Source organism: Melanostigma gelatinosum (assembly GCF_949748355.1).
Source record: "Melanostigma gelatinosum genome assembly, chromosome: 5".
NCBI classification, from domain to species: domain Eukaryota; kingdom Metazoa; phylum Chordata; class Actinopteri; order Perciformes; family Zoarcidae; genus Melanostigma; species Melanostigma gelatinosum.
Genome location: NC_136638.1, coordinates 21499229 through 21512074, shown reverse-complemented (window position 1 = coordinate 21512074; position 12846 = coordinate 21499229). Strand labels below are relative to the sequence as shown.

At 41.4% G+C, this 12846-nt stretch overlaps 1 protein-coding gene across 2 annotated transcripts in view; it reads right to left on the bottom strand.

Annotated features, from left to right (window-relative positions):
• Positions 1-3351, bottom strand: part of glra4a (glycine receptor, alpha 4a) — a 33321-nt gene extending 29970 nt beyond the window's left edge. For both annotated transcript variants that reach the window (XM_079268517.1, XM_079268518.1), the window contains exon 1: positions 3149-3351. In XM_079268517.1, the coding sequence (XP_079124643.1) occupies positions 3149-3216 (68 nt within the window). In that variant the 5' untranslated portion in view covers positions 3217-3351. The remainder of the gene's footprint in view (positions 1-3148) is intronic.
• Positions 3352-12846: the final 9495 nt, after the last annotated feature.

Genomic DNA, 12846 nt, shown 5'->3' with positions numbered 1-12846 from the left:
GCTTAAAGCGAGTGTCTCAGTGAATTCTACTGTGAAAAATTAAACCAGTTGTAGAATAAACAAATCCAAATATTCCTCAGAGAACGAGCATAATAAATTACTTGTTTGAAGTCTTTTTTTTGACACACTTACGTTTCCGACATATCGTCAATGGAATGTAAAGGTTACCAGCACAATAATTCAAACCCTTTAATTATCTTTTGAATGATCTTTGTATCCCTGGTCTTCATATTTCATTACCAAGTATACCACTACTCTTCATGGTGGCGCTGGAAGTGGAGAGCAAACCGTCTGTTCGACTCTCGTCTCCAGCTTGGCTCTCGTTGGTTTTTAGTCATTAACTCACGTAAACATCCCATCTGTCCTCCTTTCACGCTTCCCTTTCGTCAGCACTCCTTTTGCTCTACTCTGTGTATCAGCCAAGTACGCGGGGATTTGTTTTTTTGGGAAGGATACGAGAGCCCTAAAAGAGTTTGTGACAGGTGACATCTCAGTAACATTCAGCTGATACTTTACTAAAAATATGATTAATCACTGCATGTGATGTCAAAGCTGCTTTTTTTTTTTTGCACGTTTTCTCTTTTAAGGGCTGTCCTTGACCAAAGAAATTCTTAGTCGCTTAACACCTGTCAACTAAACGACTCAGTTTCTCCAAAAAGAATCATACCAGCTGGGACTACCGTCAGAATTTAATTAAAAGCTACCACAGAAAGATTGTGTCCTCGTCCAAAAACTGAGCTTTTGAAGTTTGGAAAGAAGTAAACACAATTTAACCAGTCCCGAGTGTTTCCTTTGAGCGTTATTTCTCTGCTGTTAACAGGTGTTACTTAGAAGCCTCAAAGGAAAACACAAGTCATTTGAATGTGAGGTTTTTGCCTCACAACCTTGTTCCTGAGGAAGTTCTTATTCACTTTAAATTTAAGTTTGTGATGCACCATCTTGATACACTCGAGTGCAACAGCAGCTTTAGTTCTTGATAAACAACTTTGAGGCTCAGTCAGACCAAAAAGTGGCACCGCTAACTTCATCTTCCAGAAACTTGGTGAGACTTCTCCAAGGGGCTAGTTGGTCAACTTTTTTTTTTGAGCACTTTATGCTCTAACTGTACAGTTTATTCCATTAAAGTGGATGGTGAAACACGGCTAATAAGAAGAAATAGCTTTGGATACTTCCGTTGAGCATTCCTACAAAGGACAGCGCTTTGAAGTCAGTTTGCTATTGGTCGACGCTGTACCTTTCTGCATCAAAGTCAACAGAAGTTGAACAAAACACATTTCTGTGTCACTTTGCCTGCAAGCAAAGCAGGAGCAATCAGGAGCAACATTTCATGTAACGGCAGATAATGGTTACCTGGAGAAAAGTGTACAACAAATGAATATGTCATCTCGACAAACAAGCATATGCTTCCTGCAACAATGGAGACCAATGCAACATCACTTTGGCCGTAAAGCGACCACTTTGCCCCTCAAATTCTCTCTCTTCTCTCTCTCTCTTTAATTTCGTATATGTCTCCCTTGAAAAATCCCTCAACAAAACCTGCTGAAACCCACATGCTACTAAACTGGATGGCCGATTAGGTTCAGGAAACCAGATTCTGGGTTTCCTTTTAAACCAACATTCAAGACAGAAGTGTAGCAACAGCACTAGACACAACAGTCTCTCTCTCTCTCACACACACACACACGCATGCACACACATCTCCAAACCCTCAGCCACCATCTTCTCAGAATATGATGAACTTAATTCACTACACCCTTTCATTTCCTTTTGTCTACAACCATCCAGTCCACAATCTACATCATATAATGCAGCTTGTTCACTATTTTCCATGACAATCTTTTTTTCAAATCTCTTGCTTCCAGTCTCTGACCTCTCCATCAGATTTCATCCTGTCTTTTACACCTGTCCTCCTCTTCATCCTCGATCCCGTCTTTCCTGTCTTGCTCCCTCCCTACGTGGCGAGCAGACAGGCTAGTAGGAGACCATGTCATTTCTGAGAGGAGGTGCTGTCAGTTGACTGCTCTCCAGGCTAAGAGCTGCTCTCCTCCCCCCTGGGTTCACGGAGTCACGGTTCTGTTCCGCTCCAGGATTATGCAGATCTTAATTCCCTTTCGTTCTCACATGAGGTTGGCAGGGCATGAAATAAGGAACGTGTTCACTGCAAATAAAAGTTTTTGCCACAAAGGATAGAGAGGGGGAGGACGGAAGGAAGGAAGGATGGAATGAGGAAGGAAGAGAGGAGGGAGCTTGGTTGCTGGTGGATGATGTGAGTGAGCAAATGAGGGAAGAGAGAGAGAGACATGAGGTGTGTGTGGTTGGACAACTAAGAGAACAAAGAAGGGAAAGACGGGAGAGAGGGACGTGTTTTTGTTTTGTTTGTCCCCTGACGCACTGAACACACACTGACTGGAGCTTGCCCCCTTTTCTTACAATAATTAAAAGGCTCCTCAATGCACATGTGCCAAACACTTTTCTTGTTGTTTCTGAAAACATCAGCCATGCAAATTCTTCTTATTCGTACATTGGAGTGTTAACGTAATCCTTTAACCTCAAAAAGCCATGAATCGGTCCTGCAATACGAGCGGGAATTCCACAGGTAGTTTGCGACCAGGACAGATTTTCTCGAAGCACGAAGACAACAAGGTTTGATATCTGATGCCGTATGTTCGTGAAAAAGTGTTTGCATGTAGACTTATTTCTACATGTGCATGTGCTGTCATGCTAAAACGGGATGGTGTTGTGATTTAAAAAAAATAATAATTTTGAGTTGGTGACGAGAGATTCCAGTTTTCCCGACGCGTAAAATGCTTGGTTATTTTATGAAATCGTGCCCACCTCCGCATCGCGCATATCGCCTACCGCTTTACAACAGGGGTTTCACATTCAATCACATTTTATTAAATGGCAGCAACACCTACTATCGTTAGTTTCTTAATTAATCCCGTTTCGTCTCAACAACACAAAACGGATAGGCTAATTATCTCGAGAGCTGCATACAAATCAAGTCAAAAGTCTCTGAAATGACAGATGATGTGAACAGCAAGTAAATGCGTCGCCTCTGATGGCTGAAAAGTTGATGTCAAGCAGAAAATAAGAGAGAAAAGAAACTCGCACACACATGAGAATAATAAACGTTCGTGCGCCTCACCTGATAAAGCCTCCTTGGAAAAAGCAGAAAGACAAGACACACAGAATCCGAATGACCTGTGGGAGCATCCTCTGCTTTAAAATCTCTCCTCAGTCCCGTTGAATAACTTGCAGGAAATTAATGACGAAAATCAACAAATCCACTGAGCAGCTTGTGAGACTCTGCTGAAAGAGGAAGGCATCGTCTCTCTCTCTCTCTCTCTCTCTCTCTCGCTCTCTCTGATTGCGTGTCCGTGTGTGCGCGTTTTGTGACTGTGGTTTCGGCAGCTTTTTTTCTTCGTCTATTTTCCCTCCTTGCTCTAAAATTGTTTTTTAAAAAGGGTGTGACGATATAAAGGAACGGTAGCTTTTGTTTTGGTGGCTGCCTCATGTGTGATTGAGCTTAATTGGGATGGAGGGAGTTGTGAAACGCATCCAAATTTCAGTTGGAAGGAGACATTGGAGGAGGAAGATGAAGTGCGTTTGTGAGCAGGAGTGCAGAGAGGATTCTGATAAGATGAAAATGGTTCTGGGAAGTTTTCGACTTTTTTAATTCATTGTGTCAGTATATCTCTAAATCGAAATGTATCAAAGTGATCTGAAACGAATGCTGACAATGTCAACTCTTCAATCTTGCCTGTCACTCGCTCGCCTCTCAACCTGCCCTGATCTCAGCTTTGTTTATCAATGTGTGGCTCAGCTTGGCTTGAAAGGTCAGATTCCCCCCCCCCCCCCCCCCCCCATCACCAGTGCAGCCAAATGGAAAGTGTTCTCTGACCAACTTACCTTAATACAACCATAAGCCATGCTTCTGTTGTATTCATGGTCACATACCAAACTTGACCTTTAAACACAGTAACCTAAGGTGAATATGTCAGAGATTGCCCATAATATTTACCCACATTGCATCACAGGCTTGTTTCTTTACTTTTCTTTGGTCTACAATGAAAGAAAGAAAGATCCTGAGACCATGATTTAGACTAGAAACATACCGGACATTCCAACATTTCTGTGTCAATGACGATACGATATCTATGTTGTCATGTCCAGCATTTTTGCATTTGCTGTAAAAGTGGTTTTCAGCTGCCGAAGTTGTACCTCAGAGGGTTTTCACCCCCTTAGTCTCCTAGAAATGGTTGCTCAGCCTTGCACAAAATCCCTCAACCCCCCCCCCCCCCCCCCCCCCCCTCCCAAAAGGCTTTGTGCAGCAGTCCATGCTGTTCATGGCCTAAAGATGTGATTATAAAATGTTTAGAGAAACTTCATTGGAGACAAGGTCAAGGTGTCATTCTCTCTGGTTGTATCCCAGACATGAGAGTGGTTTCATCTTCTTATTCAACCCTTCTACAAGGATGCAACTTTGCATATTTCCCCAATATGTCCAACTATTACTTGAAAGAAACATGCTGTACTTCATGTGATGATTTGTGATAACATTTATTTTAGAGATTTAACAAGTCCCCATTTCTCCAAATGATCTGATTCACATATCAATATCAGTTATGAGCCATATTGTCTCCTGTAATTCATTGATGTGCAGGACTGCCTCCTGGTTTAACTTTGGCCGAATCGACTTACTCAAGTTTCACTGTCTAATCCTTCACATGGAAATACCGTGTGCACTCTGATGTCAAGCTATGTTTAGCACTATCATCATGTCCGTGAATTGCTTACCGTACATAAAACTGGGGATTAAATGATTCAAATATATGAATATAAGACCCCACACACCACAAACGCACCACAAACATTTTAAATGTTCGCAGTGTTATTCACCTCACTCCGTCTCAAGCTGCCATTGAGGCACTTATCACTTGATTGTGAGCTTTATTTATAATAAAATATGCATTACCAAAATAGAATAAAGATAAAATAGAGTGTCCTGTAGGTTCTTTTCTCTTTCTATCTGACCCGCTATATTCCAGCCTATGACCCCTGTCAGGAGAGCACGGCATCTCCTGATGCTACCAAACGACTGCACAGAGCCGCACAGAGGCTGGTCGAAGCTTGACTGGGGGCCTGTTATGTTTAACTGTAGTATAAATAGCTCCATCGACTAAAATGGAAATAGAAGGTCAAATTTAAGTGCAGACATGTATATGGAGTCACAGGTCAGGCAGGCCACTGAAGGAAAGGTCAAAACTGAATGCTTTGGAGGCCTGATCAAAAGTAGTTTGTGTCTCCTTTCAAACAAAATAGCAAAGTAAGTGCTTTGTGGCACATCCCTCCAAGTGGACAGATGCTGGTGCTTTGGTCTTACATACAATAGTGAAGTGAACACTTTGCTCAGGTCCAGATAAGAGCTTCAAACCAAAACAGCAACTCTGTTCCATCTCAAAGAGGAAAAGGCCAACCCTGCACCTTTTGACTCTCTCACAGCCTTATTTACAGCTTCAGGAGGAGACTGTCTGTGCCTCTGATAACGCCCTTTTTTTACCAGCCACGTGTAGGGTAGGACTAAATAACAAGCCGGACAATGTTTAACCCCTCGCACTTGCATTTGCATTCCTTCCACCTTGCAGCGCCAAAATTACATTCCTCTTTTTCGTGTTAAAAAACAGGAACGCAAGCAGTGTGGCAGTGGCACACAGAGAGAGCCTCCCAACTGCTGAATAAGATGGTCCAGACATGAAGACATGTGCAGTTTTAAAGCGCAAATGTGATCCAATCACGTAAAGAAAAAGCAATGTAGTGCTCTCAAGGGAACAACGTATTGTTTAATTGGAAGTATGTTTGAAATTTTTCAAATTTTGAGTTATGACTGGTGGGAAAACAGAAAAAGTGCTAACTGTATATTGCTAACTCATGTTTTTCATTAACATGTGAATACAACCCACATTTACGTGGTTAAAAACAATACAGATTCTCCCTTTAAATTGAACACAGATGAATGTAAATGACATTCGAGACAACCAAGAATAACCAGCATGCTCATGTCCTCGAGTTCTAGATATCCATTCTTATGTTTACTACACAACTCACCAACCGTTCTCTGTCGATGACTTGTAATGATTTGTGCACTGAACCGATGCTTTGAGTCATGTTCCAACTACGATGCAGTGGGTTTTAATTGCAGCGTCTCTTATGACACACAAGCCGCTGTATCAAAGAGTTGTAACCATGAAATACAAGTCTATCCGTGTTGACTTGAACGTGCAGCTTTATGGGGCAGGATCCTGCAGCAGCCATAAACAAGGAGCGCCGTAGCTTCTTTGTTCTCCTTTGAACGTATTGAGGCAAAATGTCCTTAATTGGCTGTGGAACCATTTCTTGGGGGAAACATTGAGATCTTTTTTTTTTTTTATATATATATATATATGAAAATCTCCTAAAATAATTGTTTTTGAAGATGGCAGTTTTGAACAGTGTGTGTGACTCATTTCTGTTAGTGGTTTTTGAGGGAGCATTCAATGGCTGTCCTATTGTCCACGTAATGCCTGTGACACTCGCAGGCCTAGAAACAGTGAGAGGCAACAATACCGTGTCCTGTGGCTTCTTTTATGTTGGTGTTGTGAGTATGTGATGGAATTTAATTGAATGCAAAGCAATGTGGTGATGAATTAGATTTGAATACGTTTACAGAAGCAGGAAAGAGTTCAGAAATCTGCTTCTTGGTTGTAGTTTTCCTTCACACCAGTCTTATGGGAACTACGGTATCATAATCTTCAGTGTATATTTTTAAGAGTTGTATTGAACTTCTGTCCTTGCATCTTTTTTTTAAATAATAATGGATTTAAGATCAAGCATACGCTCTAAAGTTCTCGTGTTCTCTGAAGTATGATTCATAACTGCATGAAGCAGCCACAGTATTGAAACACATCCATTTTTAACCCTAACCTTTCTTGGAGAATCACCTGTGCTGCACAGAATACAATTTGAAACAGTAAGAATGCTCTTTGAAACACAAATAATTCATGAGATGCCTTTTGTAGCAAATGGTTAAAGTGCGCACCACATAACCACAACATCTACTGTTGACGCTCAACAGTGGAGAGAGAGCGTAAACAATGAAGGCAAAATGCCACAAAAGAAATCTGATGAAAAAATAAACTATTCCCGAATGGCACAGTGGTTCAGTAGTTAGAAGTAATTGTACTTTACAAACGCAAAATGCACGCAAATCTGATTCTTATTCTCATAATTGCACATTTAGTGGCATCACCAACTAAATACCAACCGGCTCAAGAGACTGTGGTAACATGAGAGGCCCAGTGCAAATCAGGGTAAACCAGTGGTATCTCTCGGGAGGACCTTTGCGTTACCTACTTTACAAGCAATAACATTCACAAAGCTGCTGGCGTTCCCACTATTTTACCCTCTGCGTCTCACGTTACTGCACTTTCACAAGCAGTAGAACTACAAGTCTGAGAACTACGGTGGCTTTCATGTCGCGTAAAAAACATGCAAGGCCCTCTCTAGACCCAGTATTTGGTTTGTCCGTTCTGAGCTCATGTTGCATCGAGCACTGTGAAGAGAGAAATGACTTGGTTAAGTTCGGAGAACATTTATAGTTACAATAAACCAACATTTTCTGTCGGTAAGAAACAGGAATATGTAAAAGTCCAACATTTTGTTGACCCATTTAACCTCGCTGATCTCCTCCCTGTCCAAACTCTGGCGCTATAACAACATGACAAGGTTCACTCTCAAAATGTCCATTGATATACAGGTTATGTTTCATGTTGTTGTATATCAAGAGAATAATCTGGCACAGTCTGATCAAGCAGCGGGCTGTGATGTGTTGTCTGTACATGAATAATGTTCCTACTTGGCCATATAAATCTGGCTTTTGAGTAAATGCACCTGAAATTGGTTTAGTTCCATAAAGTCAGTGTCTCAGGCTGAAGCACAAAGATGTATGACAACTTAGAGGAGATATCTTTCCTTTACAGGGACCGGAGCACAACAACAGCCCAAAAGGGCCATTTGAAATGAAAATGTCTGTAAATTATTAATTGGAATTCACTATGGATAGGCTCCTCTTATTCATATTCCGCCGCGGTTGAAAGTGCGTTTGAGTGCATGGATTCTAAAAACATTTTGATCGTTGATCAGTGACTCTAAGCTGCTGTACAAACCAGTCGGGGTGAAATTGAGCCAATTAACACAGTTGATTGACCCCTTTGTGGTCAGGATCCTTGAACCTTAACAGGTTCATTTGTCTGCTCTCAATTGTTATTGATGCGAGGGGGTCTGGAGATGTTTCTCCAAGTTAATGGGTCTAGGAGGGATTTCAGTTGTGTTGCATAAAATAAACAGGCAGAAGCTCTTCTTAGCTGACAGAAGTGTCCAGAAAACCCACAACAGAGTTCAACAAGAAATGTGTCTTACATAAGGTATGATGAAACCAGGAGCAACGGCACCTTATCTTTTTATAATGGAAAAGGTCGACATTGTAGTTTTCTACTTGAGCAGGTAACATACCTGAGAGGCTACCATTCCCAGAAATCATTTGCTTTGCACATTATGTACCAACTGCTCAAGGGTAAAGAGCAAATTTTCAAGGAAAAAGACTGTTAACTAATGCTACTCATTTCAGAATAGGCAGCGCTTAAGGGGGATAACATGTAATTGTGCCTGTAATAAGAGAACAAGAAACGGGGAGAGGATGATTCATGGTGCAGTATCAGGAATGTGCTTACGTGAGGTGGCACGGGATGTACCAGGCCAAAGCTGAAGGTTAGATATGTTGAAAAAGAGTTTTATAGCATTCAAATGATTCATTGTGATTTATTTGGTTGTCTGTGGGGTCATTGCAGAAGACGGTTCATAAGTTTCCTTTTTTTACCTTCTCCACCAAAACTTAAGATTCTGGTTCTCACTGCTGAGGTCAAACAACCAACCCCCATGGCTGCAGATGTTTATTACATTTCTTACATTATTTACTACATTTAATAATCATTTATTTATCTTGTATCATTATATTTCCCGAAGCAGGAGGAAGTCCGTGCCTACTGATGGGTTAAAAGATAAAAAAAAAAAAAGCTTCAAACAGCTGAGTGCATTCTATTCAGTACTTTGGGTTAAGATAAAGATCTCTCAAGAGTAATACCAAATAGGTCATTTTGATATAGTACTCTATTGCTTGGCATGAAGTGCAACAACCAACAGCTACAATGGGTTTATTCACAATATGATTTAGAATGAACAGTTACTGTTTTTCCTCCTTACATCTCAGAAATGTGTGTATATTAATGTAAAGTTTTACCTTAAGCACTTACTCGTTTTAGTTTGTACTTTGTTGTGCTTTAGGCTCAAAGCATATATACAGTAAGTTGTGTATGAATGTAGGAGACTACTTGAGAAAAGATTCAAGGTAGGTGAGTTTAAGTTAGTCCTTTTTTAAAAGTGTCTTTAAACACTGAACTGTACACAAACTAAAGTAACTTAAGGTAAAGAAAGGTAAATCTTTGGAAGACAACAATGACTATCCGATGAGCAGCCACTTCTGCAGAAAACATATCTTAAATGTTCTTACAGTATTGGGGGGGCCTGACCTTCATCTGTCTCAGTTGTGCAACAGTGTTCTCACACTGTCATCAAAATAAGCCCACAGCTGGAAAACAGGAGATTCAAAAACACTGTAAACAACACAAGTTTCAGTTATTTTATAGTCATAACCTCCTGGTATTTTAACCCCCCCCCCCCCCCCCCCCAACAAAAGAAAAGCTGGAGAAGAACTCACACTAACAGCTCAGCCGGGCACTCACTGCAGGACGCTCAAAAATAAAGATTCAGGAGTACATGCTCTCCCCAGGGAGTATACTTTCACAAATGTACTATTGCCAGCACATAATGGGTCTCCTGGGACCAGATTCATAGCTTGTTATGTGCTATAGATATTAAGTAGTTTGGGATACTATTCAAATTTGTTCTTTTTCAATGTTAACTGAAGTAGTAGTCTTCCAGCATGCAATATAGGCAACCTGGTAATAGTTGTATGGGAAAGTAATTTTGTAGGAGAAAGGGCTTTACAAAGTGTAGTAGTAGGTAATTATTGCAGATCACCTTTTTGGCACAGCATCATGTTTTTATATCTATTTCAAAAGGTTTGAAAATATTTTTCTCAAGTTAAAATATTCGATCTGCAATTGGGGTTTTTTGTTCCTCCACCCCGTCCACTTTTAATATTTAAGGTATAATTTGAATTGTAATTCCTCATCCAACAATAGATGAATCCAGTTACGCCCGTCGTAAGTCCTATTTTTAGAGGTGGGAAGCCAGTGAGGGATCAAAGTGACTTAGTGGACGTAGTCATCGTGACGTCACCCATTGGTTAGACTGCCATTTTGAAGCCTCGAGTTCGGTAAATAGGCCGTCACCATCTTGGCTTTTTTGCAACCAATGAACGGAAGCGACCATATTTGGAATGCGGAGGAGTGACCTGGAGACGCCGTATACGTCTCTGGTAGCGGCAGTGACGTATAGGGCATAAGGCATACTCCGCTATGTGGTCTATATGACTCTAAATGGGACCATCATTTACCAAATTAACATCATGTCGTATTGAAGAAGACTTAAAACTAGCGATTGAGACCATAAACTCATGTTCACTGAGGTAATAAATCAAGTGAGAAGTAGACTTCCATACAGTCGGACTTATTTTTGCCAACAGAGGAGGCGCCCCCTGCTGGTCAGGAGAGAGAACTCAAGTTTTAAGACAATTCCGCAATAGCTTCACTCTGCAGAACCGGAGGTTGCCGCCTGTCCGTAGAGGAGGCAGAGATCTGTAGGGGATAGTGATCATGCTGAAACTGCTAAAAGAAGAGTATAATAGTTCAATAAAATGGAGCACACTTTTTGTTTTTGTTGTTTCAAGGTACATTTCGGTCCAAAAGGTGACTTTACCGTGCTACAGATGTTGCTAGTTTCATTTGGCACGATTGCTGTGGCAGTAAATGTGCACCGCAGTGTGGGGACTTTTATTTTTATCCAACTGGTTCTGCCCGGCTGGCATTTTCCGCATCTTTTTAGACACATGTGAACGTCCTCTAATGTTAGAGTGCTAGCAGCAGCTAATATTTACTGACAAATTGCAGTGCCACTCTGCCCTTGTAAACCACATGGTGGTCAAAGTGGGTGTGTAATAAAATCCTGTCATCATGATGTAAGCAATTTGCTGCGACTTTGCGTCCACAGTTGTGTGCATCCCCCTCTTTTACCGCCGCAGCGCCACTCTGGTGACGCAGCGACAATCCTGTCAAATGAGAGTAGCAACATCTTTAGCAACAAGGTAAAAAACCTGCAACTTCTGGTCTGAGAGTGTGTGTGATATGTTGCTCTCCACATCGGTTGTAACCTTCGCACTGGTTATGAATATTTAAGAGAGCTTCAGAATAGGCCGGGAGCAACAAGAGAGAGGGGGAGAAAGAGAGAATCGTCAAGTTACAGTTTTGGACAATGGGAGGGGAATTTAAAGTGAGGAGGGTGAGAGATTGTGGGATGATGCCATATTCTCAACACAACAATGGGCAGCAGCAGACAGAGATAATGTGGTCTCTCAAGAAACAGAAGGGGTTCAATCGAATATAATGTAGTGACTCACACAGTGACGTAAGGCTGACCAATTGCTTCCACCGATGCTTATGCTTTGATTGTTTTTAGCAAAGAGATTATTATTCTTGGAAATTTAACACTGTCGAGGCAATTTAAATACAGGGGAATTAGTAAAGTGCAAATATAATAGTGGAGTTCTATTGGTTCAAGATCCCTTATGCTGTTGCATGGGACCTGTAAACCATGTTTCTTTACAACTGATCATGTTTGACGAATGAAAAAATTCCACTTTACAGTTTGTTTTTCCCTCCCAAATCAAAACTACCCAGCTGTATAACCTTAGTCGCATTCCTATAATGTAACAACACGTAAGAAAATAAAGGTGTTTTGTTCTGCAAGAGCAATTAACGCTCTGAGGTCTTTTAATACAATTGTTTGTCTTCTTAAGTATTGTTACTTGAAAGTTGACATTAGAAAGATATCGGTAAACAAGGAAAGAGATGAGGGACCATACGATTCACTGTACGCTCCATAAACCCCTGAGCTACAAGGGGGGTGAGGGGGAGGGGTGCATCTTGAGTCAGTCGGTGGGCTGTGACATCGACTCCACTTGGTTGAGCACCAGAAAACATTGGCCCTATTTGCAAGCAAAACTAAGTGACTCCAAATGGCTGCTACGTTTCATCAATGAAAACAATGTGGCACAGCACAGTGTGGTACAGTGTCGACGTATGTTATGTGTACATGGCTGACAGGGGATTTGCTTCAATGTACAACCAATGAGACCGACGAGGTTTGAAGACGTTGCCATCCTTGGAGCCCTGCACACACACAAACAGTATTCTCTTGAAATAAAAGGTGGATAGAAGTCGGAATCATTTGCCATGCAAACAGAAAAACATCACATCGATGTCCCTGTTGCTCTCAATAGAGTAGATTGCCATCAGCAATCTGGTGGAACAACATGGAAATCACTTTCCGCCAATTCCATCCCCTCGATCTTTGCATGGCAGCAGTATTCGACTGCGGCAACTCTGGGATAATGTAAATCGCCGCATCTCTTTCTTCTCCTCGCATGAGACTCGAGGGCTGGAGGGGTTCGGCTGATAATTGGTTTGATAGCATGGAGGTTTAGTCGGCGAGAAGGAGAGGTTGTCCTGTAGCGCCACCCGCATCTCTCTCTTGCAACTCCGTCTTTTATACATCCCTGAGTCAAATTTGAAT